The sequence below is a fragment of the Heteronotia binoei genome, chromosome 21, assembly GCF_032191835.1.
Source record: "Heteronotia binoei isolate CCM8104 ecotype False Entrance Well chromosome 21, APGP_CSIRO_Hbin_v1, whole genome shotgun sequence".
Classification (NCBI taxonomy): domain Eukaryota; kingdom Metazoa; phylum Chordata; class Lepidosauria; order Squamata; family Gekkonidae; genus Heteronotia; species Heteronotia binoei.
Window position 1 is genome coordinate 12,672,267 of NC_083243.1, and position 27,340 is coordinate 12,699,606.

Here is a 27,340-nt window from a genome sequence, read left to right on the forward strand (position 1 = left end):
CAGCTCCTGAGGAGGAAGCCTGTTCCACTGAGGAACCGCTCTAAACTCACAAATACCTCCCCCTAAATTCACAGCATCTTCATTGCTGTCAGGTGGCCCTCTAGCCTCTGCTTAAAAACCTCCAAGGGAAGAGAGCCCACCACCTCCCGAGGAAGCCTGTTCCACTGAGGAATTGCTCTAACGGTCAGAAAGTTCTTCCTAACATGGAGCCGGAAACTCTTCTGATTTAATTTCAACCCGTCGGTTCTGGTCCTATCTTCTGGAGCCACAGAAAACAATTCCACACCATCCTCTATAGGACAGCCCTTCAAGTACTTGAAGATGGTGATCGTATCACCTCTCAGCCGCCTCCTCTCCAGGCTAAACACCCCCAGTTCCTTCAACCTTTCCCCATAGGACTTGGTCTCCAGACCCCTCACCGTCTTTGTTGCCCTCCTCTGGACCTGTTCCAGCTTGTCTATATCCTTCTTATAATGTGGTGCCCAAAACTGAACAGAATACCCCAGGTGAGGTCTTATCAGAGCAGAGTAAAGCGATACCATCACTTCACGTGATCTGGACACTAGACTTGCATTTGCCTTTTTAGCCACCGCATCACACTGTTGACTCCTGTTCAGCGTATGGCCCACTAAGACCCCTAGATCCTTTTCGCAAGTACTACTGCTAAGAGTAGTACTCTCCCCCATCCTATAGCTATGCATTGGATTTTTCCTGCCTAAATGCAGAAATTTACATTTATCCCTTTTTAAATTCTTTATTGATTTCTGCCCATTTTTCCAGCCTGTCAAGGTCATCCTGTATCCTGTTTCTGTCTTCTATTGTGTTTGCAACCCCTCCCAAGTTAGTATCATCAGCAAATTTAATAAGCATTCCCTCTGTTCCTTCATCCAAAATCATCGATAAAGATGTTGAACAAAACAGGTTCCCAGGACAGATCCTTGAGGCACTCCACTTGTCACTCCTCTCCAAGAGGATGAGGAACCATTCACAAGAACTCTCTGGGTGCAATCTGTCAACCAGTTACAGATCCATCTAATGGTAACAGGATCCAAACCACATTTTACCGACTCGTCAACAGGGATAGTATGAGGAACTTTATCAAAAGCCTTACTGAAATCAAAATAAACTATGCCTACAGTATATGAACATCTGAAGCTGCCTTATACTGAATCAGACCCTGGGTCCATCAAAGTCAGTATTGTCTACTCAGACTGGCAGCGGCTCTCCAGGGTCTCAAGCTGAGGTTTTCCACACCTATTTGCCTGAACCCTTTTTAGTTGGAGATGCCGGGGATTGAACCTGGGACCTTCTGCTTACCAAACAGATGCTCTACCACTGAGCCACCGTCGCTCCCCAACATATATGAACATATGAAGCTGCCTTCTACTGAATCAGACCCTGGGTCCATCAAAGTCAGTCTTGTCTACTCAGACTGGCAGCGGCTCTCCAGGGTCTCAAGCGGAGGTTTTCCACACCTATTTACCCGAACCCTTTTTAGTTGGGAGATGCCGGGGATTGAACCTGGGACCTTCTGCTTGCCAAGCAGATGCATTCCCTTGATCCTGCAATTTGGGCTTTCCGAAATTAATGAAGGAGATCTAAACACCTGCGTGCATGCAAAGACAGACGAACACCAGGCAGTTAAGACTTTTTACTTAGCGAACTTGAGAGAGGTTTCCTAATGTGACCACGCTAGACCTGTTGGTTCCTTGCTCTCTTCCTTTTACACACCGCCACTCAGGGCCAATACAGTCATATGCACTGATCCACGTCAGAAAGCAAACTCTGGGCGGATCCCTAGGCTCAAAGGCCTGCAGAACAACCTACCTGACTAACGGCATCAGATGATCGTTGAACTGCTTGTCAAAGAGATGAAAAATGGTATTGGCTTGGTTGACGACGTCCAGGAAATAAAGGTTTGCGTTCCTGGAATCCGGCGAAGGAATACCTGGAGGCAGGTGAACAACGACACGGGACAAATATTTGGATGGAGCCAAGAACACAAGCCACCCAAAAAGCCATCATGAATCCTGTACCCAACAGCACTCTATGGGCACCAAAAGGCACTACTTTTAAGGTAGAATTATGATTTGCCCAGTTTTCCGAGCTGTTTCCACTACCCAGTTGCACCTCCGAGTTACTGAGAAGAGTTGTGGAATCGACCGGCAGCAAAAGTTACGATGCGTTCTTTGTTCAAAGAAATAATTCTGTAGCCAACACTCAATCGACGCAACTTACACTGAACTCATGAAGCTGCCGTGTATTCTGTCAGACCCATGGTCCATCCAGACTGGCAGCCGCTGTCTCAGTTCTCAGGCGGAGGTCCTTCACCTCGGCTGTACTGGCTCAGTTTGGTGTAGTGGATAAGTATGAGGACTCTTATCTCGGAGAACCGGGTTTGATTCCCCACTCCTCCACTTGCACCTGCTAGCATGGCCTGGGGTCAGCCATCGCTCTGGCAGAGGTTGTCCTTGAAAGGGCAGCTTCTGTCAGAGTTCTCTCAGCCCCACCCACCTCACAGGATATCTGTTGTGGGGGAGGAAGATAAAGGAGATTGTAAGCCCCTCTGAGACTCTGTCCTTGAAAGGGCAGCTGCTGGGAGAGACCTCTCAGCCCCACCCACCTCACAGGGTGTCTATTGTGCGGGATGAAGGGAAAGGAGATTGTAGGCTGCTCTGAGACTCTGTCCTTGAAAAGGCAGCTGCTGTGAGAGTCCTCTTAGCTGCACCAAGCTCACAGGGTGTCTATTGTGCGGGAGGAAGGGAACGGAGATTGTAGACCGCTCTGAGACTCTGTCCTTGAAAGGGCAGCTGCTGTGAGAGCCCTCTCAGCCCCACCCACCTCACAGGGTGTCTGTTGCCGCACCCCCTCCCTTTCACTCTAAACATGTGTAACAGAAATTTTTAAAGCAACTTAATCCTGCCCACCGGAAGACTTCCTGAATAAAAAGTGCTTACAAGCAGGACTTTTTTTGTAGCAGGAACTGCTTTGCATGTTAGGCCACACCACCCTGATGCAGCCAATCCTCCTGGAGCTTACAGTAGGCCCTGAACTAAGAGCCCTGTAAGCTCCAGGAGAATTGGCTACATCAGGAGTGTGTGGCCCAGGGGTGGAATTCTAGCAGAGCTCCTTTGCATATTAGGCCACACCCTCTGATGCAGCCAATCCTCCTGGAGCTTCCAGTAGGCCCTGTACGAAGAGCCCTGTAAGTTCTTCAGGGATTGACTACATCAGGTGTGTGTGGCTCAGGACTTTTTTTGTAGCAGGAACTCCTTTGCATATTAGGCCACACCCCCTGATGCAGCCAATCCTCCTGCAGCTTACAGTAGGCCCTGTAAGAAGAGTCCTGTAAGCTCCAGGAAGATTGGCTGCATCAGGGGTGTGTGGCCTAATATGCAAAGGAGGTCCTGCTAGAATTCCTGACAGGGCTCTTCGTATAGGGCCTACTGGAAGCTCCAGGAAGATTGGCTGCATCAGGGGTGTGTGGCCTAATATGCAAAGGAGGTCCTGCTAGAATTCCTGACAGGGCTCTCAGTACAGGGCCTACTGGAAGCTCCAGGAAGATTGGCTACATCAGGGGTGTGTGGCCTAATATGCAAAGGAGGTCCTGCTAGAATTCCTTACAGGGCTCTCAGTACAGGGCCTACTGGAAGCTCCAGGAGGATTGGCTGCATCAGGGGGTGTGGCCTAATATGCAAAGGAGGTCCTGCTAGAATTCCTTACAGGGCTGTTCGTACAGGGCCTACTGGAAGCTCCAGGAGGATTGGCTGCATCAGGGGGTGTGGCCTAATATGCAAAGGAGGTCCTGCTAGAATTCCTTACAGGGCTCTTCATATAGGGCCTACTGGAAGCTTCAGGAGGACTGGCTACATCAGGGGTGTGTGGCCTAATATGCAAAGGAGGTCCTGCTAGAATTCCTTACAGGGCTCTAAGTACAGGGCCTACTGGAATCTCCAGGAGGATTGGCTGCATCAGGGGTGTGTGGCCTAATATGCAAAGGAGGTCCTGCTAGAATTCCTTACAGGGCTCTTCGTACAGGGCCTACTGGAAGCTCCAGGAGGATTGGCTGCATCAGGGGGCGTGGCCTAATATCCAAAGGAGCTCCTGCTACAAAAAGAAGCCCTGGATGGGAGACCACCAAGGCAACAGGGGAAGGCAAGGGCAAACCACCTCTGTTCATCTTTTGCCTTGAAAATCCTATGGGGTGTCTCCATAAGTCCGATGTGACTTAACAGGGCTTTTCACAACCCGGTTAAGAATGTCAGAAACAATAGCAGGAGGGTGTCTGTGTCGGTCTGCAGCCGAAGAGCGAGATTTAAGATCAGCAGCACCTGAAAGCACCAGTTTATATCCCGCCCTGAGCCGCTTCGGTGGGAAGGGCAGGATATAAACTGAAATAAACTGAAAGACCAACAATTTTTGCAAGTCAAAGCACCCGATGAATGGAGATCTAGCTCTCAATAAGGCATACCCTTGTGCTAGTTACTGAAATGATAACGGACTCAAATCTAGCTCCCTGACAGTAACGTACTTTACCCCGGCTTGGATGGCCCAGGCTAGCCTGACATCGTCAGATCTTGGAAGCGAGGCTCTAGTTAGTACATGGATGGGAGGCCAACACGTAAGTTCAGGGTTGTTACAAAGCAACAGCAGACCACATCTGGGCCTCTCTTGCCTTTAAACTCCACAGGGTTGCCGTAAGTCAGCTGCGACTCGAGGTTTCTGTCCTGACCTGGACGGCCCAGGCCAGCCCAATCTTGCAAGATCTTGGAAACTAAGGGTTGACCCGGGAGAAGGAGGTGGTGGCAGCTGGAAGCATAGTCAGCTTCAAGAGGGGATTAGATCAACATCTGGAGCAGAGGTCCATCGGTGGCTCTTAGCCACAGCGTATTGTCGGAACTCTCTGGATGGGGCCGTGATGCTCTGTATTCTTGGTGCTTGGGGGGGCACAATAGGAGGGCTTCTAGTGTCTTCTAGTGGACCTCCTGATGGCACCTGGGTTTGGTTTTTTTTATGAAGAAGACTGCAGATTTGTACCCTGCCCTTTTCTCTCTGAATCAGAGAGTGGCTTACAATCTCCTACATCTTTCTCCCCTAAAACAACTACCTTGTGAGGTGGGTGGGGCTGAGAGAGCTCTCACAGAAGCTGCCCTTTCCAGGACAACTCTTGCGAAAGCCATGGCTGACCCAAGGCCATTCCAACAGCTGCAAGTGGAGGAGTGGGGAATCAAATCCGGTTCTCCCAGGTAAGAGTCTGCGAACTTCACCACTACACCAAACTGGCTCACATCACCACTGTGTGACACAGAGAGTTGGACTGGATGGGCCATTGGCCTGATCCAACATGGCTTCTCTTATGTTCTTATGTGACAGAGTGTTGGACTGGATGGGCCACTGGCCTGATCCAACATGGCTTCTCTTATGTTCTTACATGACACAGAGTGTTGGACTGGATGGGCCATTGGCCTGACACAACATGGCTTCTCTTATGTTCTTATGTGTGACAAAGAGTGTTGGACTGGATGGGCCATTGGCCTGATCCAACATGGCTTCTCTTATGTTCTTATGTGTGACGCAGTTTGTTGGACTGGATGGGCCACTGGCCTGATCCAACATGGCTTCTCTTATGTGACACATTGTTGGACTGGATGGGCCATTGGCCTGATCCAACATGGCTTCTCTTATGCTCTTATGTGACACAGTGTTGGACTAGATGGGCCATTGGCCTGATCCAACATGGCTTCTCTTATGTGTGACACAGAGTGTTGGACTGGATGGGCCATTGGCCTGATCCAACATGGCTTCTCTTATGTTCTTATGTGACACAGTGTTGGATTAGATGGGCCATTGGCCTGATCCAACATGGCTTCTCTTATGTTCTTATGTGTGACACAGAGTGTTGGACTGGATGGGCCATTGGCCTGATCCAACATGGCTTCTCTTATGTTCTTATGTGACACAGTGTTGGACTGGATGGGCCATTGGCCTGATCCAACATGGCTTCTCTTATGTTCTTATGTTGGTGCTTCGATGGGAAGCCACGGAGGAAGTCCATGATTGCTATGCAGAGGCAGGCAAAGGCAAGCCACTTCTGTTTTTCTCTCGCCTTGGGTGATGAAGGTTTTTGAAACCGAAACTGGTCCCTTGAATTGACTTGATTCTTCTATTGCAGGGGTAGCCAACGGTAGCTCTCCAGATGTTTTTTTTTTGCCTACAACTCCCATCAGCCCCAGCCAGCATGGCCAATGGCTGGGGCTGATGGGAGTTGTAGGCAAAAAAAAACATCTGGAGAGCTACCGTTGGCCACCCCTGTTCTAGGGTCAATGTAAGTGAAGTGCAACTTGATAGCACTTCACACACACACACACACACACACACACAAAACATGAAGCTCACCAGCCAGCCCAGTTTCCAAAGCATAATCAATATGCTCAATGCACAAGAATTCCACAAGCAACGAGAAAATCCTGAAGGCGTTCTTCGGCAAATCTGAAGGGTCAGAGAGCTGGGTGGGGGGGAGAGGAGAACAGATGTTAGCGCTTCTCTGGCACCGAGATATGAAGAACTGCACACAAGCGATTTCAAACTGACTAACCTTGTGCCGTTGCAACTAAGCCAGCGCCATCTGGAACAGGCAGAGTTGGTGGTGGATCTCCGTTAGCGTTCTGAGAACGCTAGCCGTCATTTGGTGCAAAGTTTCCGTGTCTCACGGTTGGCGAGAAACACTTGGGGATGTGTGGACTCTGCTTATCCCAGAGCCCCGCTCAGCTACCTCCATCTTTCACCCAACCATCTCCCGCATCTAACATCCATACCACCCTCTCTCCACCGCCGGAGCTACTGCGCTTTCTTTCAACTACGCTTCAAGCAGCTTCGGGAAATGCCGTCGGCATCCAGCGCAGGCTGGATTGCTTAAAGAGTGAGGAGCGCTTTGGGATCCAGGTAGTATAAATGTATGAAAGCTGGCTTGGTACTGAATCAGACTGAATCAGTTAGTCCATCCAGTTCAAGCAGAGGTCTTGTCACCTGCTACCCGGTCCTTTTAACTGGAGATGCTGGGGATTGAACGGCTGATTGTGAGCATCCAGAGCAGATGCTCTACCACTGAACCGCAGCCTCTCCACCGTGTATGTATTTCCTAGGCTGAGGATCGTGTTGCCATGGAAGAAAAAGAAGAAGAAGAATGCAGATTTATACCCCGCCCTTCTCTCTGAATCAGAGACTCAGAGCGGCTTACAATCTCCTATATCTTCTCCCCCCACAACAGGCACCCTGTGAAGTGGGTGGGGCTGCAGAAGACTCTCCCAGCAGCTGCCCTTTCAAGGACAGAGTCTCAGAGCGACCTACAATCTCCTTTACCTTCCACCCCCACAACAGGCACCCTGTGAGGTGGGTGGGGCTTCAAAGGGCTCTCCCAGCAGCTGCCCTTTCAAGGACAGAGTCTCAGAGGTGGGTGGGGCTGAGAGGGCTTTCACAGCAGCTGCCCTTTAAAGGACAACCTCTGCCAGAGCTATGGCTGACCCAATGCCATTCCAGCACCTGCAAGTGGAGGAGTGGGGGAGCAAGTGGAGGAGTGGGCTGAGAGAGCTCTCCCAGCAGCTGCCCTTCCAAGGACAGAGTCTCAGAGCGGCCTACAACCTCCTTTACCTTTCCCCCCACACACACAGTGTTGGACTGGATGGGCCATTGGCACCCTGTGAGGACTCTCACATCAGCTGCCCTTTCAAGGACAGTCTCAGAGCAGCCTACAATCTCCTTTCCCTTCCTCCCCCACAACAGACACCCTGAGAGGTGGGTGGGGCTGAGAGGGCTCTACCAGCAGCTGCCCTTCCAAGGACAGAGTCTCAGAGCGGCCTACAATCTCCTTTCCCTTCCTCCCCCACAAAAGACACCCTGCAAGGTGGGTGGGGCTGAGAGGGCTCTCACAGCAGCTGCCCTTTCAAGGACAGAGGCTCAGAGCGGCCTACAATCTCTTCTGCCTTCCTCCCCCACAACGGACACCCTGTGAGATGGGTGGGGCTGGAGAGGGCTCTCACAGCAGCTGCCCTTCCAAGGACAGAGTCTCAGAACAGCCTACAATCTCTTCTGCCTTCCTCCCCCACAACAGACACCTTGTGAGGTGGGTGGGGCTGAGAGAGCTCTTACAGCAGCTGCACTTTCAAGGACAACCTCTGCGAGAGGTATGGCTGATCAACGGCCATTCCAGCAGCTGTAAGTGGAGGAGTGGGGAATCAAACCCGGTCCTCCCAGATAAGAGTCCGCACACTTCACCGCTACACCGAACTGGCTCTCCCAAGGTGTCAGGGGGCAGTGTGGCTCACGCAGCCCCCAAGTTGGGGGCCGCTGCTATACAGAGCCAATAAATTGTATCACTGCACATTATTCAGAGCCCAAAAGCAACATGTTCTGAATAAGCGCAAGCCACCCTCGCTTAGATTTGTACTCTTAATCAACGTTCCCTATAAGCTGCAGAGTCTTGTAAGCAAAAATTCTACTTTGTGAGCTGCTAGCCTCAAGCATAGCCACCTTCAAGAGGGGTTTAGATAAAAATATGGAGCAGAGGTCCATCAGTGGCTATTAGCCACAAAAAAAATTTGCCACTGTGTGACACAGAGTATTGGACTGGAGGGGCCATTGGCCTGATCCAACATGGCTTCTCTGATGTTCTTATGTGACACAGAGTGTTGGACTGGATGGGCCATTGGCCTGATCCAACATGGCTTCTCTGATGTTCTTATGTGACACAGAGTGTTGGACTGGATGGGCCATTGGCCTGATCCAACATGGCTTCTCTGATGTTCTTATGTGACACAGAGAGTTGGAGTGGATGGGCCATTGGCCTGATCCAACATGGCTTCTCTGATGTTCTTATGTGACACAGAGTGTTGGACTGGATTGGCCACTGGCCTGATCCAACATGGCTTCTCTTATGTTCTTATGTGACACAGAGTGTTGGACTGGATGGGCCATTGGCCTGATCCAACATGGCTTCTCTGATGTTCTTATGTGACACAGAGTGTTGGACTGGATGGGCCATTGGCCTGATCCAACATGGCTTCTCTGATGTTCTTATGTGACACAGAGTGTTGGACTGGATTGGCCACTGGCCTGATCCAACATGGCTTCTCTTATGTTCTTATGTGACACAGAGTGTTGGACTGGATTGGCCACTGACCTGATCCAACATGGCTTCTCTTATGTTCTTATGTGACACAGAGTGTTGGACTGGGTGGGCCATTGGCCTGATCCAACATGGCTTCTCTGATGTTCTTATGTGACACAGAGTGTTGGACTGGATGGGCCATTGGCTTGATCCAACATGGCTTCTCTTATGTTCTTATGTGACACAGAGTGTTGAACTGGATGGGCCACTGGCCTGATCCAAAATGGCTTCTCTTATGTTCTTATGTGACACAGAGTGTTGGACTGGATGGGCCATTGGCCTGATCCAACATGGCTTCTCTGATGTTCTTATGTGACACAGAGTGTTGGACTGGATGGGCCATTGGCCTGATCCAAAATGGCTTCTCTTATGTTCTTATGTGACACAGAGTGTTGAACTGGATGGGCCACTGGCTTGATCCAAAATGGCTTCTCTTATGTTCTTATGTGACACAGAGTGTTGGACTGGATGGGCCATTGGCCTGATCCAAAATGGCTTCTCTTATGTTCTTATGTGACACAGAGTGTTGAACTGGATGGGCCACTGGCCTGATCCAAAATGGCTTCTCTTATGTTCTTATGTGACACAGAGTGTTGAACTGGATGGGCCACTGGCCTGATCCAACATGGCTTCTCTGATGTTCTTATGTGACGCAGAGTGTTGGACTGGATGGGCCACTGGCCTGATCCAACATGGCTTCTCTTACGTTCTTATGTGACACAGAGTGTTGGACTGGATGGGCCATTGGCCTGATCCAACATGGCTTCTCTTATGTTCTTATGTTATGTTCTTAAGTGGGGAGCTACCACATCAATTCTTACGCTCTGGGGCCATTTTCCCCTGACCTGAGACAAAAAGGTGTGAGCTGGAGGTGAAAAATCTGGGATCTAGCTCACGCTAACTCAGAGGGGACACTGCTCTTAACGGAGGCATATTCTCTAAATGGAGAAAAAGTAACGGACTGCGTACACACGTACCCTGTGGCACCGTTCAAAAGCCTGTTTCGTTTCTTGGAGGAGATTAACCACGACTTCCTGGGACAGGAAAGTTTCCCCGTGGGTATCGATGCTGGGGCCCAAAGGCAGGTTGGTCCGCTGCCTTATTCTCTCCTTGAGGTCTTGGATGCTGAAAGGGGGATAAAGGAGAAGGGGGGAAATTATCCAACGTCAAGTCTTAATGTCGGCGTCCAATTCAGAGGATGGGCAGTAGGCTCCAGATGGGCACGAGGAAGGACCACTTTACAAAGCGAAGGAAATAGGGATGGCCACGTGAATTGACAGCTTTAAAAGGGGTTAGAGAGATTCATGGAGGGTAAAGTCTATCAGTGGCTACCAGCCACTGGGGAACCTCCACGTTCAGAGGCACTGATCTTCAGAATCCCAGAGCCAGGAGGCAACATCAGGAGAAGGCCTTGGCCTCTCTGCCCTCCTTGCTGGCCCTCCAGAGGAAATGGTGGCTGCAGTGTGAGACAGGGTGCTGGACTAGATGGACCCTCACTGGTCTGATCCAGCAGGGCTCTTCTGATGTTCTTATGAAGGCCTCGGCCTCTCTGCCCTGTTGCTGGCCCTCAAGAGGAACTGGCTGGCCACTGTGTGAGACAGGAGGCTGGACTAGATGGACCCTCACTGGTCTGATCCAGCAGGGCTCTTCTGATGTTCTTATGAAGGCCTCGGCCTCTCTGCCCTGTTGCTGGCCCTCAAGAGGAACTGGCTGGCCACTGTGTGAGACAGGAGGCTGGACTAGATGGACCCTCACTGGTCTGATCCAGCAGGGCTCTTCTGATGTTCTTATGAAGGCCTCGGCCTCTCTGCCCTGTTGCTGGCCCTCAAGAGGAAGTGGCTGGCCACTGTGTGAGACAGGAGGCTGGATTAGATGGACCCTCACTGGTCTGATCCAGCAGGGCTCTTCTGATGTTCTTATGAAGGCCTCGGCCTCTCTGCCCTGTTGTTGGCCCTCAAGAGGAACTGGCTGGCCACTGTGTGAGACAGGAGACTGGACTAGAGGGACCCTCACTGGTCTGATCCAGCAGTTCTCTTCTGATGTTCTGTGGAAGGCCTCGGCCTCTCTGCCCTGTTGTTGGCCCTCCAGAGGAACTGGTGGCTGCTGTGTGAGACAGGATGCTGGACTAGACGGACCACCACTGGTCCGATCCAGCAGGGCTCTTCTGATGTCCTTATCCCTTTATAATTAAAACCTCACCTGCACAGATTAGAGGATGCAGCCCCACAGAGTAGTAAAAAAAAAAAAAAAGACCTGAAGCCAAACTCACCCTCCGCTCCCGATGGCTCTCTTCTGGTGGTTTTTCGAATCGTAATAGCGCTGCAATATCATAGAGCTCCGGCTTCTCAGATAACCAATTTCCACCTCGACGTAATTCTCCAAGTAGGAGACGAAGATGGATTTGATAAGCTTAGGCAAGAAAGTCTGCTTATCGGTGCCCAAGTTAAACTCCATCAATTTGCTTGAAAGATTACTTGTCCTTTAGTTGGGGAGGGGGGAGGGGGAGAGAGAAGGAAGACATGCATTTGTGTGAAGTGGAAAGAAAAGGTATAACGGCTTGGTCCTGCAGCGTCACTGCGCTACACGTGACACTTTTGATACTACCTGTTGTGTTCCAAGTTCGCTTCAAGGTGTTGGTATTGACCTTTAAAGCCCTTTATGGTCAGGGACCTGCTTATCTACGGGACCGCCTTTCTCCATATATCCCCCAGAGAGCATTGCGTTCAGGGGCAAAAAACTTACTTCACCCAAAGGGTGATTAACATGTGGAATTCACTGCCACAGGAGGTGGTGGCGGCCACAAGTATAGCCACCTTCAAGAGGGGTTTAGATAAATATATGGAGCACAGGTCCATCAGTGGCTATTAGCCACAGTGTGTGTGTGTATATAAAAATTTTTGCCACTGTGTGACACAGAGTGTTGGACTTGATGGGCCGTTGGCCTGATCCAACAGGGCTTCTCTTATGTTCTTATGTGACACAGTGTTGGACTGGATGGACCACTGGCCTGATCCAACATGGCTTCTCTTATGTTCTTACTGTCCGCCCCCGGACCAAAAGAAGCCAGGTTATGCGTGACAAGATCCCGGGCTTTTTCGGTGGCAGCACCAGAGCTTTGGAATACCCTTCCGGAAGCCATAAGGGCCCTGCGGGATCTGTCTGCGTTCCGCAGGGCCTGTAAGACTGCATTGTTCAAGCAGGCCTTCGATGCTTGACGGGAAGACGGCTGCCACCGGACATCACATAGAATGTTGGTGATCACTGTTCGGAAATTCAATGCCGCCTGTATTGTATGGATGCGGCACTATAGGACGGTTTTAAAAATGGTAATATGTTTTTAAAAATTGAAATACGTAAATTATGGTTTTATATGTTTTATTGGTTTAACTGTATGGACATGATGTTGTGAGCCGCCCTGAGTCCGCTTGCGGAGAGGGCAGGAGATAGGTTGGACGTAATAAATAAATAATAATAAATAAATACACTTCTCCCTGCAATGCAAGGCAGCATTTCCCCGACACAGAGGACTCTTCTGGAAGAAGGGGAAGGTAGAAGAAAAGACAGGGGCCAAACTAGGATTACCAGGTCCAATTCAAGGAATATCTGGGGACTTTGGGGGTGGAGTCAGGAGACTTTGGGGGTGGAGCCAGGAGAAAGGGTGTGACGAGTGTGATTGAACTCCAAAGGGAGTTCTGGCCATCACATATAAAGGGACCGCACACCTTTTTAATGCCTTCCCTCCGTTGGAAATAATGAAGGATAGGGGCACCTTCTTTGGGGGCTCATAGAAGAAGAAGAAGAAGATATTGGATTTATATCCCGTCCTCTACTCTGAAGAGTCTCAGAGCGGCCCACAATCTCCTTTCCCTTCCTCCCCCACAACAGACACCCTGTGAGGTGGGTGGGGCTGGAGAGGGCTCTCACAGCAGCTGCCCTTTCAAGGACAGAGTCTCAGAGCGGCCTACAATCTCCTTTCCCTTCCTCCCCCACAACAGACACCCTGTGAGGTGGGTGGGGCTGGAGAGGGCTCTCACAGCAGCTGCCCTTTCAAGGACAGAGTCTCAGAGCGGCCTACAATCTCCTTTCCCTTCCTCCCCCACAACAGACACCCTGTGAGGTAGATGAAGATATTGGATTTATATCCCGCCCTCCACTCCAAAGAGTCTCAGAGCGGCTCACAATCTCCTTTCCCTTCCTCCCTCACAACAGACACCCTGTGAGGTAGGTGGGGCTGAGAGGGCTCTCACAGCAGCTGCCCTTTCAAGGAGAACCTCTGCCAGAGCTATGGCTGACCCAAGGCCATGCTAGCAGGTGCAAGTGGAAGAGTGGGGAATCAAACCCGGTTCTCCCAGATAAGAGTCCGCTCACTTAACCACTACACCAAACTGGCTCTCCATAGAATTGGACCCCCTGGTCCACTCTTTTTGAAACTTGGAGGGTGCTTTGAGGAGAGGCACTGGATGCTATGCTGTAAATTTGGTGCCTCTAGCCTCAAAAAACAGCCCCCCAAAGCCCCAGATGCCCACAATTCTCCATTATACCCTAAGGGAATCGGTCTCCATAAGGAATAACGGAGTGCCCAGCAGACATTCCCCCCCCCCCCAGTTTTCTGATGACTTTGAAGTGGGGGGAGGGCCCCCAAATCGGGGAATCTCCTGCCCCCACCTGGGGATTGTGCAACCAACAAAGAGCAACACGGATAGTGAAGCAGGTAAAAAAGGTAACAGGCGCCTCCGCGAAAACCAGCCTCCAAAAGCAAAACCCCCCAAAAACTCCCCCAAAACACTAAACTACTATTTTTTCGATGCCCATTCCACCAATTACATAGGGATAGGTTTGTCTCCCCGTTTGTAGTTAATCCAATGGCAGACGCGGACGGGGCGTGTTTGGAGAAACTCTTGGTGGATGCAAGTCCATCTATCTCCAGACAGATAGCGAAATTCTGCCATTACCGTGTGAAGTTCCATACGAAGAAACAAGAAAATTGCAGTCTTGTATGCACTGTTGAATTTTAGGTTATATATGATTTTAAAAGTTATGATTTAAAGGATTGTATACAAACTTGAACCGACTTTGGATTTTATAATTGGTAGAATGTATTTTAGTTATCCTGGATCTGTATAGCTGGGGAAAAGTTTTATGTATTTTATTGTGTTTATGTATTTTAGGTGGGTTTTCACATGAGGGGTTATAGCTCTGATATTGGTCTACGGCCGTAATAAAGTTTATTCTAAGTTTACTATTAAAGGATTATTTCACACAAAAATTATTTACAAGAAAAATACATGAGGAACGTCTACCCTGCACCCAAAGTCGCTTAGCAAATTAATGCCCAGAATTTAAAGCCCTATATGGCCTAGGACCTGCTTACCTGAAGGACCGTCTCTCCCCACATGTTCCCCAGAGAGTACTGAGATCGGAACTCAAAACCTCCTCATTATCCCCGGGCCAAAAGAAGCCCGTTTAAAATCTACCAGGGACCGGGCCTTTTCTGTTATGGCCCCTTCCTGGTGGAACCAGCTGCCAGAAGAGGTGAGGGCCCTGCGGGACCTTGCTCAGTTCCGCAGGGCCTGTAAGACAACCCTCTTCCGGCTGGCCTATAACTAACCGGCACAAGAAACTAAGTGTGGTTCTATTAGACTTCTGCTGCTCTTAATGTTTTAAATGCTTTAATTATTTTAACTGTTTAAATGCTTAAACCCTATTTATGTGGGATTCTATGTTGCAAGCCGCCCTGAGCCACTTGGTGGGAAGGGCGGGATAGAAATAATAAAATAAATAAATTCCTTAACGGATGGATGCAGGCAGTAATTCCAATGGTGAAGCTGTCCACAGAGATCCGAGCTTCAAAGAATTTCTTCCGTACAGCAAGGCACAAGAAACGATACGCGACGGGGTAGTACTCTACCCCACGTTTCGCTTTTGCTTCTACAAGCTTAGACAAAGCTTTTATACAATTCGAACGCTGATGTTAACAGCTGCTTCTATTCGGGATGCTTGTGATCGCTTCTATCCAGCATATCGGGGGTGGCCAACGGTAGTTCTCCAGACGTTTGTCGCCTACAACTCCCATCAGCCCCAGCCAGCATGGCCAATGGCTGGGGCTGATGGGAGCTGTAGGCAAAAAACATCTGGGGAGCGAGATCCAAATAGGCAGCCGTGTTGGTTTGAAGTAGTAGAACAAAATAGGAGTCGATTGCACCTTTAAGACCAACTTAGTTTTATTCAGAACGTAAGCTTTCGTGTGCATGCACACTTCTTCAAACTTAAAGGCGCAATTGACTCTTATTTTGTTCTTTCCAGTACGGTCAATTTCTCCACTCAGTTCTATCCACTCAATAATGCTTAAGTGCATATATTGAACATATGAACATATGAAGCTGCCTTATACTGAATCAGACCCTCGGTCCATCAAAGTCAGTATTATCAAAGATTTCAGGTTTTCACGGCTGGCAACATCATTAGGGTTTGTCGAATCTTTCGGGATCGAGTGCCGCATTCTACTGGAGAAAGTTTTCCTTCCAGACGTTTCGTTCTCAGCTGCGGAGAAGAGCAGCTCTCCAGCAGCCCTGGCCCCACTCAATGCACAGCAGCCAAGAAGGTCTGAGCGCCTGCTCCGGCTGCAACGCCACTGAGGATGTTCTCCGCAGCTGAGAACGAAACGTCTGGAAGGAAAACTTTCTCCGGTAGAACACGGCACTTGATCCCGAAAGATTCTACAAACCCTAATAAAGTCAGTATTGTCTACTCAGACTGGCAGCAGCTCTCCAGGGTCTCCAGCTGAGGTTTTTCACGCCTATTTGCCTGGACCCTTTTTTGGAGATGCTGGGGATTGAACCTGGGACCTTCTGCTTCCCAAGCAGATGCTCTGCCACTGAGCCACCGTCCTTCCTCATAATAATATTCATATTAGGAGCTCAAGCCGTTTCAAACGTATTCTTTTAACCGGATGCACAAGCCTTCCGGAGTTTGCTGGCCAATAGCTCTCTGCCATATTTTTATTAGAAGCAAGCTGTTCTTTTAGATGGCCAAATGCTCTTATACTCTCTATAATTATTTACTTATCTTTAATTTCAAGCAAGCCATTCTTTGGACAGCAAATTAGCTCAAAGCCACTTAAGTGTATAACAGTACAAGACCTTTTGGTCATCTAAAAGCACTTAAGTGTTCTTGAGTGGACAGAAGATGTTGCAGAAGAGCATTAACTTTGGGTTGCTACAAGACGCTGGTAACCTTGGATGAAATATAGGAAGAATTACTCCTGAGGAAGTCCATTGACAAAATGAGCCTATATCCGGGTGCTCAGAGGCCCTTTCTTGTAATACCGGAATGTGAGAATGGAGCAGAGGTCCAACAGTGGCTATTAGCCACAGCCTATTGTTGGAACTCTCTGTCTGGGGCAAGTGATGCTCTTGTATTCTTGGTGCTTGGAGGGGCACAGCGGGAGGGCTTCTAGTGTCCTGGCCCCACTGGTGGACCTCCTGATGATATCTGGGTTTTTTTGGCCACTGTGTGACACAGAGTGTTGGACTAGATGGGCCATTGGCCTGATCCAACATGGCATCTTATGTCTGGGGCAGTGATGCTCTTGAATTCTTGGTGCTTGGGGAGGGGCACAGTGGGAGAGCTTCTAGTGTCCTGGCCCCATTGATGGACCTCCAGATGACACCTGGGTTTTTTTGGCCACTGTGTGACACAGAGTGTTGGACTGGATAGGCCATTAGCCTGATCCAAACATGGCAGCTCTTATGTTCTTATGTCTGGGGCAGTGATGCTCTGTATTCTTGGTGCTTGGGGGGGGGGGGGGAGGCACAGTGGGAGAGCTTCTAGTGTCCTAGCCCCACTGATGGACCTCCTGATGGCACCTGGGTTTTTTTGGCCAATGTGACACAGAGTGTTGGACTGGATGGGCCATTGGCCTGATCCATCATGGCTTCTCTTATGTTCTTATGTGACACAGAATATTGGATTGAATGGGCCATTGGCCTGATCCAACATGGCTTCTCTTATGTTCCTATGTGACACAGAGTGTTGGACTGGATGGGGCCATTGGCCTGATCCAACACGGCTTCTCTTATGTTCTTATGTGTGACACAGAGTTTTGGACTGGATGGGCCACTGGCCTGACGCAACATGGCTTCTCTTATGTTCTTATGTGTGACACAGAGCGTTGGACTGGATGGGCCATTGGCCTGACCCAACATGGCTTCTCTGATGTTCTTATGTGACACAGAGTGTTGGACTGGATGGTCCACTGGCCTGATCAAACATGGCTTCTCTTAGGTTCTTATGTGTGACCCAGAGTGTTGGACTGGATGGGCCATTGGCCTGATCCAACACAGCTTCTCTTATGTTTTTATGTGTGACACAGAGTGTTGGACTGGATGGGCCCTTGGCCTGACCCAACATGGCTTCTCTGATGTTCTTATGTGACACAGAGTGTTGGACTGGATGGGCCATTGGCCTGACCCAACATGGCTTCTCTTAGGTTCTTATGTTCTTACTTGAATAATGGAATCATAGAAACCGACTCTATGAGTTTAGGATTCCAAAATTATAGTGCAGGAAATCACTGTGGGGACACGGCTGATCCAGGGTTAAAGGTCTAGTGCAGAATGTAGCTGGAAGGATGCCTTGGCAGAAGACCAGCAAAGGACTGCAGAGGAACAAGGGCCAAGCCAAAGGAGGAAGACCAGCCTGCAAGTTTATATGGTGGATATAACTCCACCCCCCCCCCCGAGAATAAGTTGCAGCACCCACCTCGTATACAGGTCATAGAGGGTCTTAAGATATTGCTCTGCATCAGACTTCTTATGCTCTTCCAACTGGTCTTTTATATAGCTCTGTGGAGAAAAATCCCATTCTACGTCAGGCAGGATTTATATTTCTTTATCGGAGAGGGAGAGAGAGGAGGAAAAGGAGAGAGGGAGAGGAGGAGAAGTAGGAGAGGGAGAGAGAGGAGGAGAGGGAGAGAGAGGAGTAGAGAGTGGCGGAGGAGAGAGGGAGAGAGGAGAGAGGGAGAGGAGGAGAGGGAGAGATAGGAGAAGGAGAAGAGATTATATTTATACCCTGCCCTTTGCTCACCAAAGGAGTCTTCAGGGCGGCTTACAAATCTCTTTTCCCTTCCCCTCCCCATAACAGACACCCTGTGAGCAATGTTCCCTCTAAGCTGCAGAGTCTTATGAGCAAAAATTCTACTTTGTGAGCTACTGGCATTAAAGTTGTGAGCTACTGCGTAAATTAGTGTGCTCCGGGGTCATTCTTCCCGAGCAAAGATAAAAATGTGCGAGCCAGAGGCTAAAAATCTGTGAGCTAGCTCACACTAACTCAGCTTAGAGTGAATGCTGCCTGTGAGGTAGGTGGAGCTGAGAGAGCCCTCCCAGACAGGGGTGGAATTCTATCAGGAGCTCCTTTGCATATTAGGCCACACCCTCCTGATGTAGCCAATTTTCTCAGAGCTTACAGGGCTCTTTTTTGTAAGCTCTTGGAGGACGGGCTACATCAGGGGTGTGTGGCCTAATTTGCAAAGGAGCTCCTGTTAGAATTCCACCCCTGCTCCCAGAAGTGCTCTTGAGCAGAACAGCCTTGAGAGAACTTGTGGCTGACCCGAGGTCACATCAGCAGGTGTATATGGAGAAGTGGGGAATCAAACCCGGTTCTCCAAGGTAAGAGTCCGCTCACTCAACTACTACACCAAACCTCCACTTGGATCCACATATTTCCCCATTATGAACAAGGTGAATGTTGTTAATGCTCAGATATTACATACGGCTTACAACCTCCTACACCTTCTCCCCCCACAACAGACACCCTGTGAGGTGGGTGGGGCTAGGAGGGCTCTCACAGTAGCTACCTTTTCAAGGACAACTCCTGCAATAGCTACGGCTAACTCAAGGCCATTCCAGCAGCTGCAAGTGGAGGAGTGGGGAATCAAACCCGGTTCTCTCAGATAAGGGTCCTCACACTTAAGCACTACACCAAACTGGCTCTCCAGTGGACTAGGAAGGAAGGAAGGAAGTTGGGGTGGAGGGAGGGGGGAAGAAGTGGAAAGAAAGCAACTTTAACTTTAAATGCAAGTTGCTGGCTGGCTTGGCTTGGAGGAGTGATTGAAGGAGAGAAATGCCTTCTCCAAGCCGGCTGATGGGACGGTGAGGGCTTCAAGAGCCACTCGATATGTGTGAAAGAGCCACACGTGGCCCCCGAGCCACAGTTTGGCCACCCCTGCTACAGACCCACACAGCCACCCAACTGAATCTAATTTCCCCTGAAAGACATGAAATGTTTGCGAGTCACCTGAAGTCTGACTTCAAAGATACTCTGGATGAGTTTGGCCATGACAGTCTCGGGACTGCTAAAGATGTCTCCCACTTGCTTGTTCACGGTCTGGCAGAGAACGGCAGTATCTTCAAATATGTCATTCCTCAAGTAGGCTCCCTGAGACATTCAGGAAAGAGAGAGCGTCTGTCATTAAAGCATCCACCACTGTACGTGACGGCCGGCACCTAGGCCTGCCAGTGCCCCAGCAGGGGGGGGCCAAAGAGCCCTCATCCAAGCCTGTAGGGGGGAGGGCCAGGCCTACTCTTTAAAAAAAACCCCTCTGTGGCGGACCGGTCCTGAGTCTGCTAGCTGGCCCCAATCCTGCCCAGCCTTTCCTGGTATCCTGATCTGAAAGGGCTGTTCCACTCTGCTGCCTCAGGGTATTCGCTGCCACCACTGTCCCTCTCTGGGCTCTGGTTAGGCAGGAGAGCCTCCTAACCTCCCGCTGGACTCGCTAAGAATCCTTCTTAAGGCTTCCCAGGAGAGTTGGCAACCGGCCTCTCTGCCGCTTCTCCCCACCCCAGGGATGCCCCAATCCACTCTTTGCGTTCCAAGTGGTTGGGGGAACTAGGTGGTTCAGAGGGACTCCATTTTGAACAGACAACTTTTATTTAAAGTATAAGAACATAAGAGAAGCCATGTTGGATCAGGCCAGTGGCCCATCCAGTCCAACACTCTGTGTCACATAAGAACATAAGAGAAGCCATGTTGGATCAGGCCAATGGCCCATCCAGTCCAACACTCTGTGTCACATAAGAACATAAGAGAAGCCATGTTGGATCAGGCCAACGGCCCATCCAGTCCAACACTCTGTGTCACACAGTGGCAAAAAATTTTATATACACACATACACTGTGGCTAATAGCCATTGATGGACCTCTGCTCCATATTTTTATCTAAACCCCGCTTGAAGGTGGCTATACTTGTGGCCGCCACCACCTCCTGTGGCAGTGAATTCCACATGTTAAGCACCCTTTGGGTGAAGAAGTACTTCCTTTTATCCGTTTTAACCTGTCTGCTCAGCAATTTCATCGAATGCCCACGAGTTCTTGTATTGTGAGAAAGGGAGAAAAGTACTTCTTTCTCTACTTTCTCCATCCCATGCATTATCTTGTAAACCTCTATCATGTCACCCCGCAGTCGACGTTTCTCCAAGCTAAAGAGTCCCAAGCGTTTCAACCTTTCTTCATAGGGAAAGTGCTCCAGCCCTTTAATCATTCTAGTTGCCCTTCTCTGGACTTTCTCCAATGCTATAATATCCTTTTTGAGGTGCGGCGACCAGAACTGCACACAGTACTCCAAATGAGACCGCACTATACAACTATTTACAGGCATTTTTTAAAAGCGAACGGAAGAAACAAATCAAAATAGGGGAAAAAACGCTCCCTTTCTCCCTGTTATAACGCTTGCCCTAACTGGATGACACGCAGGGCGGCCACTTTACTCAGACTGCTGCAAGCCTGACCAGACCTTCCTCAGACTGTTTCCATAGCAACTGACTGACTGCCAACGTCCCACTCAAAATCTCCTATGTAAAAGCCAGTTCCCGCCCAGGAACTGGTTTACTTCTCTTGCAGCATTCTGGGAGACAGGCCTCAAGGACTTCCTGTCTCTCTAGGAGCCCCCCGCCGCTGGAATTGCTGGTTCCAGGCTGGAGGAAGAGACTAGGCCAAAGCCTGCTTTGAGTTTGACAGCCTCTTCCTGCCAACTCCCAGTGAAATACAGTCCTCAAATGGCGTTTCTTCGCACCCTCCAACCAACGTTCCCTCTAAGCTACAGTGTCTTGCGAGCAAACGTTTTACTTTGTGACCTAGCAGCATTAAAGTTGTGAGCTCCTGTATAAATTAGTTTGCTCTAAGGCCGTATTTCCTGAGCTGAGACAAAAAGGTGTGAGCTGGAAGCGAAAAAAACTGTGAGCTAGCTCACACTAAGTCAGCTTAGCGGGAACCCTGCCTCCAACCGGAGGGCCCGCAATCTGCCCCATTTGCTCATCGCCACTTTGAACAAGCAGCAGCGTTGACCCAAGCGGGCAGCCGTGTTGGTCTGAAGCAGCTGAACGAAACAGGAGTCAAGGGGCACCTTGAAGACCAACCAATTTTTATTGAGAACGGAAGCTTTCGTGCGCTCTTAAGCGCGCTTCATCAGACGAGGAATCCGACACAGGGAGCAAAGCCATACAGAGCTGAGCAGAGCCATACAGAGCTGGGAGGCAGTGGCCCAGAATGCAACATGGTACGTTCTAAATAAAAATTGGTGGGCCTCAAAGATGCCACTTGACTCCTGCACGGCTGCTCGTCTTTTCACTTTTTTCGGTCTCCCCTTCCCTAACACATAGGGTTGCCAAGTCCAATTCAAGAAATATCTGGGGACTTTGGGGATGGAGCCAGGAGAGTTTGGGGGTGGAGCCAGGAGGCATTGGGGTGGAGCCAAGATCAAGGCTGTGACAAGCATCATTGAACTCCAAAGGGAGTTCTGGCCATCACGTTTAAAGGGACACCTTTTCAATTCCTTCCTTCCATAGGAAATAATGAAGGATAGGGGCACCTTCTTTTGGGGCTCATAGAATTGGAACCCCCTGGTCCAATCTTTTTGAAACTTGGGGGGTATTTTGGGAAGAGGCACTAGATGTTATACTGAAAATTTAATGCCTCTACCCAAAAAACAGCCCCTCCAGAGCCCAAGATACCCACGGATCAATTCTCTATGATTTTCTATGGGGATAAATCTCCATAGGGAATAATAGAGTTTCCAGCAGACATTTCCCTCCCCTCCCCCCGCTTTCTGATGACCCTGAAGCGGGGGGAGGGTCTCCAAACCGGGGGATCCCCTCCCCCACCTGGGGACTGGCAACCCTACAAACACAGCGTGCAGAGCAAGGGGGTGGGGGGGAGAGTCAAGAGATCGCTTGTCTCTCTGAGAGAGGGGCACATAAGAAAGGGGTGGGGGGAGCAGAGCTGCTTTGCTTGCCCAGGTGAAGGGGGGTTAGCTTGTGGAACTCAAGGCAGCTTAGAGCGCCTAGAGGCCCAGGGCTGCCAAACTGGCTGCCACCCCCCCCCCCCCAAATCAACAAATCCTGCGGTAGGCCCCACCAAACATTAATTCCTGGCTATGGCCCTGCCCTCATCCCCAGATCCCACTGGCTACCCCCACTTTGAGTGGTGGTGGTGGTGGTGGGTGGGGGGAAATAATGCAGCCTTGTGTACTTACCGGAAGTAGAAGAAGAACTGCAGATTTATACCCTGCCCTTCTCCGTGAATCAGACACTCAGAATGGCTTACAACCTCCTGTATCTCCTTCCCCCGCAACAGACACCCTGTGAGGCGGGTGGGGCTGGAGAGGCCTCCCCAGCAGCTGCCCTTTCAAGGACAGTCTCAGAGCGGCCTACAATCTCCTTTCCCTTCCTCCCCCACGACAGATACCCTGTGAGGTGGGTGGGGCTGAGAGGGCTCTAACAGCAGCTGCCCTTCCAAGGACAGAGACTCAGAGCGGCCTACAATCTCCTTTCCCTTCCTCCCCCACAACAGACACCCTGTGAGGTGGGTGGGGCTGGAGAGGGCTCTCCCAGCAGCTGCCCTTTCAAGGACAGAGTCTCAGAGCGGCCTACAATCTCCTTTCCCTTCCTCCCCCATAACAGACACCCTGTGAGGTGGGTGGGGCTGGAGAGGGCTCTCCCAGCAGCTGCCCTTTCAAGGACAGAGTCTCAGAGCAGCCTACAGTCTCCTTTCCCTTCCTCCCCCATAACAGACACCCTGTGAGGTGGGTGGGGCTGGAGAGGGCTCTCCCAGCAGCTGCCCTTTCAAGGACAAAGTCTCAGAGCTGCCTACAATCTCCTTTCCCTTCCTCCCCCACAGCAGACACCCTGTGAGGTGGGTGGGGCTGAGAGGACTCTCACAGAAGCTGCCCTTTCAAGGACAACTAGGAGTGCTATGGCTGACCCAAGGCTATTCCAGCAGCTGCAAGTGAAGGAGTGAGGAATCAAACCCGGTTCTCCCAGATAAGAGTCCGCAGACTTAACCACTACACCAAACTGGCTCTCAGTTTGTGAAAAAAGGGTAGTTCTAGGAATCATAAAAAACCATCGTTTCCAGCCATTCCTAGAACTACCCCTTTTTCATTACTGGTAAGAACTTCTGGTCACAAGGCTGAATTCTTTTAAAAAAATTATCCAACAATACTACGCATCCCTCTCTCCAACCCTCCTGCCAGTTGCCCGGTTACCGCCCTACTTGCAGCCCACAACTCCACTCATGAAGGAGAGGTCTCTCAGTGGCTGCGGACCATTGTGACTATTGGGAAGATCAGGAGAAGGCCAGGAGGCAGCGTCAGAGGAAGGCCTCAGCCACTACACCCTGTCTGTTGGACCTCCAGAGGAACTGGCTGGCCACTGTGCGAGCCAGGCTGCTGGACTGGATGGACCCTCACTGGTCTGACTCAGGGCTCTTCTGATGTTCTTATGATGGCCTCAGCCTCTGTCCTGTTGTTGGCCCTCCAGAGAACTGGTTGGCCACTGTGTGAGACAGGATGCTGGACTGAACGGACCACTGGTTTGATCCAGCAGGACTCTTTCTATGTTTTTATGAAGGCCTTGGCCTCTATGCCCTGTTGTCTGTCTGGAGGACCTGGCTGGCCACTGTGTGAGACAGGATGCTGGACTAGATGGACCACTGGTCTGATCCAGCAGGGCTCATCTGATGTTCTAATGAGGGTCTTGGCCTCTGTGCGGTTGTTGGCTCTCCAGAGGACCTGGCTGGCCACTGTGTGAGACAGGATGCTGGACTAGATGGACCACTGGTCTGATCCAGCAGGGCTCATCTGATGTTCTAATGAGGGTCTTGGCCTCTGTGCCCTGTTGTTGGCTCTCCAGAGGACCTGGCTGGACACTGCATTAGACAGGATGGTGGACTAGATAGACGACTGGTCTGATCCAGCAGGGCTCTTCGTATGTGCTTACGTCTCAAAACTTCATCTGGCCAGTGGAGGCTCCTCCAACAGAAGCAACTCTGAGCCTTTGCTGTTTGACAAAAGCTCCTTGGGCCAGAAGAAGGTTTCAATTCTTGGGTGACAGCACACAAACTAGCAACTTATCAACACATTTTTCTTCGTAAATCTGATTATTTTAAAAAACAATTAACTTAAGGCTTACCTCTTGGCACTGCTTTATATACACATCAACACAGTGGGAATAGCCCTACGGAGAAAAGAGATCACCATTCAGCCACATTTTTATTAATCACTGCTAAAGAACATCCCAGGACAAGGCTACTGTGCATGGTACATCCTTCCTTCATTTTGGCTCTGTGCTTTGCCAACAAAGATCACCACAAGAAGAACAAAGATAGTTTGGACATCGGTGTATACCAGTAACGTGGCTCCTACATTCTTGCACTCATAGCTAGTCATATACAGCCTTACGAGAAGAAATGTAATATTTTCCCCCAACAACAGAATATATTAGAAGAAGAGGAAGACTACAGGTTTATACCCTTCTCTCTGAATCAGCGTCTCAGAGCAGCTCACAATCTCCTTTCCCTTCCTCCCCCACAACAGACACCCTGTGAGGTGGGTGGGGCTGGAGAGGGCTCTCCCAGCAGCTGCCCTTCCAAGGACAGAGTCTCAGAGCGGCTCACAATCTCCTTTTCCTTCCTCCCCCACAACAGGCACCCTGTGAGGTGGGTGGGGCTGAGGGGGCTCTCCCAGCAGCTGCTGTTTCAAGGACAGAGCCTCAGAGCAGCCTACAATCTCCTTTACCTTCCTCCCCCACAACAGGCACCCTGTGAGGTGGGTGGGGCTGAGAGGGCTCTCACAGCAGCTGCCCTTCCAAGGATAGAGTCTCAGAGCGGCCTACAATCTCCTTTGTCTTCCTCCCCAACAACAGACACCCTGTGAGGTGGGTGGGGTTGAGAGGGCTCTCACAGCAGCTGCCCTTTCAAGGACTGCTCTGCGAGAGCTATGGCTGACCCAAGGCCATTCCAGCAGCTGCAAGAGGAGGAATCAAACCCAGTTCTCCCAGATAAGTAGTGCTGGGTTAAACCCTGTGGAGGCCCCTAGGCAGTCAAAATGTTGGGGGGTCCCCTTGCAAATTATATCAGAGTCTGAGTGCCCGCCCGCCACCCACAGTCCCGCTGCAGCCTGCAGGCACCTTCTCAAAAGCCCCTTTGACAAAGCTGCAGGGAAGAGGCAGAGAGAGGCAACCTCGGCAACAACACCAGCAGCAGCCGCACTAGGCAAGCTGGGCAAAGAGCGGCTCAGTTGCTGGCTGCACATGCAGGCTGGGAGGGCTGCAAGCAGGGGGGAAACCGGGCGGGGAGGGGGGGAAGCTAGCCAGGGGCCCCTAAAGGAATGGAGGCCCATAGGCCAGTGCCCACTTGGCCTAATTGTTAATCTGGCTCTGCAGATAAGAGTCTGCACACTCAACAACTACACCAGACTGGCTCTCATTACAGTACATGCTGGCTCAACTAATGTCAGCAATGAAGATCCTGTGAATTTAGGGGGAGGTGTTTGTGAGTTTCCTGCATTGAGCAGGGGGTTGGATTAGATGACCCTTGAGGTCCCTTCCAACTCTATGATTCTATGATTTGGGTACATTCCTAACGGCCATAAGGTCCTATGGGGAGAAACAACAGCGTCTCCAAACCCATGCCCTTTGGCCAAGACCATTACAGTATCCATATGAACATATGAAGCTGCCTTATACTGAATCAGACCCTTGGTCCATCAAAGTCAGTATTGTCTACTCAGACTGACAGCAACTCTCCAGGTTTTTCACACCTATTTGCCTGGACACTTTTTTGGAGATGCCAGGGATTGAACCTGGGACCTTCTGCTTACCAAGCAGATGCTCTACCACTGAGCCACTGTCTCTCCCCTGCTCTCCAGGGTCTCAAGCAGAGGTTTTTCACACCTATTTGCCTGGACCCTTTTTTGGAGATGCCGGGGATTGAACCTGGGACCTTCTGCTTACCAAGCAGATGCTCTACCACTGAGCCACTGTCTCTCCCCTGCTCTCCAGGATCTCAAGCTGAGGTTTTTCACACCTATTTGCTTGGACCCTTTTTTGGAGATGCCGGGGATTGAACCTTGGACCTTCTGCTTCCCAAGCAGATGCTCTACCACTGAGCCACCGTCCCTCCCCTGCTTTCCAGGGTCTCAAGCTGAGGTTTTTCATGCTTACTAGCCTGGACCCTTTTTTGTTGGAAATGCCAGGGATTGAACCCGGGACCTTCTGCTTCCCAAGCAGATGCTCTACCACTGAGCCACCGTCCCTCCCCAAAAGCTGAAAGCTTTGCCCCAGACTGTTTTCTTCCCCCTTCTTACCTTGAAGTGAAGCAGGACGGCGGCAACTTCTCTCATCCGGGAGATCTGACTCCTTCTCTGAGCGTTTGTAAACTCCTGGATCAATTGGCACTCGAGATCATGATACTTACCTACAAAATGTGTGGCGAGGCGGGGGTAAGGGAAGGGAGAAAAAACAGAGTCAGCGAGGCTAGGAGAAACAGAGACACTTCCAAGTAGCTCCAACAGAGTAAGGGCAGCGAAAAAAAAGACAACTTACTTGCTATTTTGGATTTCACTTCTGAAAACCTGTTGGCAAAAAACAGCCATGATTAAGATGTGCACCTTAAAAAGGAACTGCTAATGTGAGATTCCAACTCCCTTGGCCAAGGGTTGGCTTCCCAATCCCCAGGTCCCAGCAGGGGATCCCCTGGTTTTACAGTCTTCCCCCTGCCCCCAGTCAGCTGGCCGGTGGGGGGAAGCCCCGCCCCCCACAGTCACCATGTACCTGTAGAGCTCTGGCAGATTTAGAAATCTGCAAACAGGTCCGTTTTTAAAATGTGTGCCTTTAAAGTTCAGCAGGAA

At 50.3% G+C, this 27,340-nt stretch overlaps 1 protein-coding gene across 1 annotated transcript in view; it reads right to left on the minus strand.

Annotated features, from left to right (window-relative positions):
• Positions 1–27,340, minus strand: part of EXOC5 (exocyst complex component 5) — a 72,750-nt gene that overhangs the window by 10,887 nt on the left and 34,523 nt on the right. Inside the window, exons 6-14 of the mRNA XM_060262171.1 lie at positions 27,036–27,064; positions 26,798–26,907; positions 24,624–24,668; positions 19,457–19,597; positions 17,924–18,006; positions 11,433–11,642; positions 10,141–10,288; positions 6,397–6,505; positions 1,828–1,948 (exon numbers count right to left, since the gene is read on the minus strand). Coding sequence (XP_060118154.1) covers positions 1,828–1,948; positions 6,397–6,505; positions 10,141–10,288; positions 11,433–11,642; positions 17,924–18,006; positions 19,457–19,597; positions 24,624–24,668; positions 26,798–26,907; positions 27,036–27,064 — 996 coding nt within the window. The remainder of the gene's footprint in view (positions 1–1,827; positions 1,949–6,396; positions 6,506–10,140; positions 10,289–11,432; positions 11,643–17,923; positions 18,007–19,456; positions 19,598–24,623; positions 24,669–26,797; positions 26,908–27,035; positions 27,065–27,340) is intronic.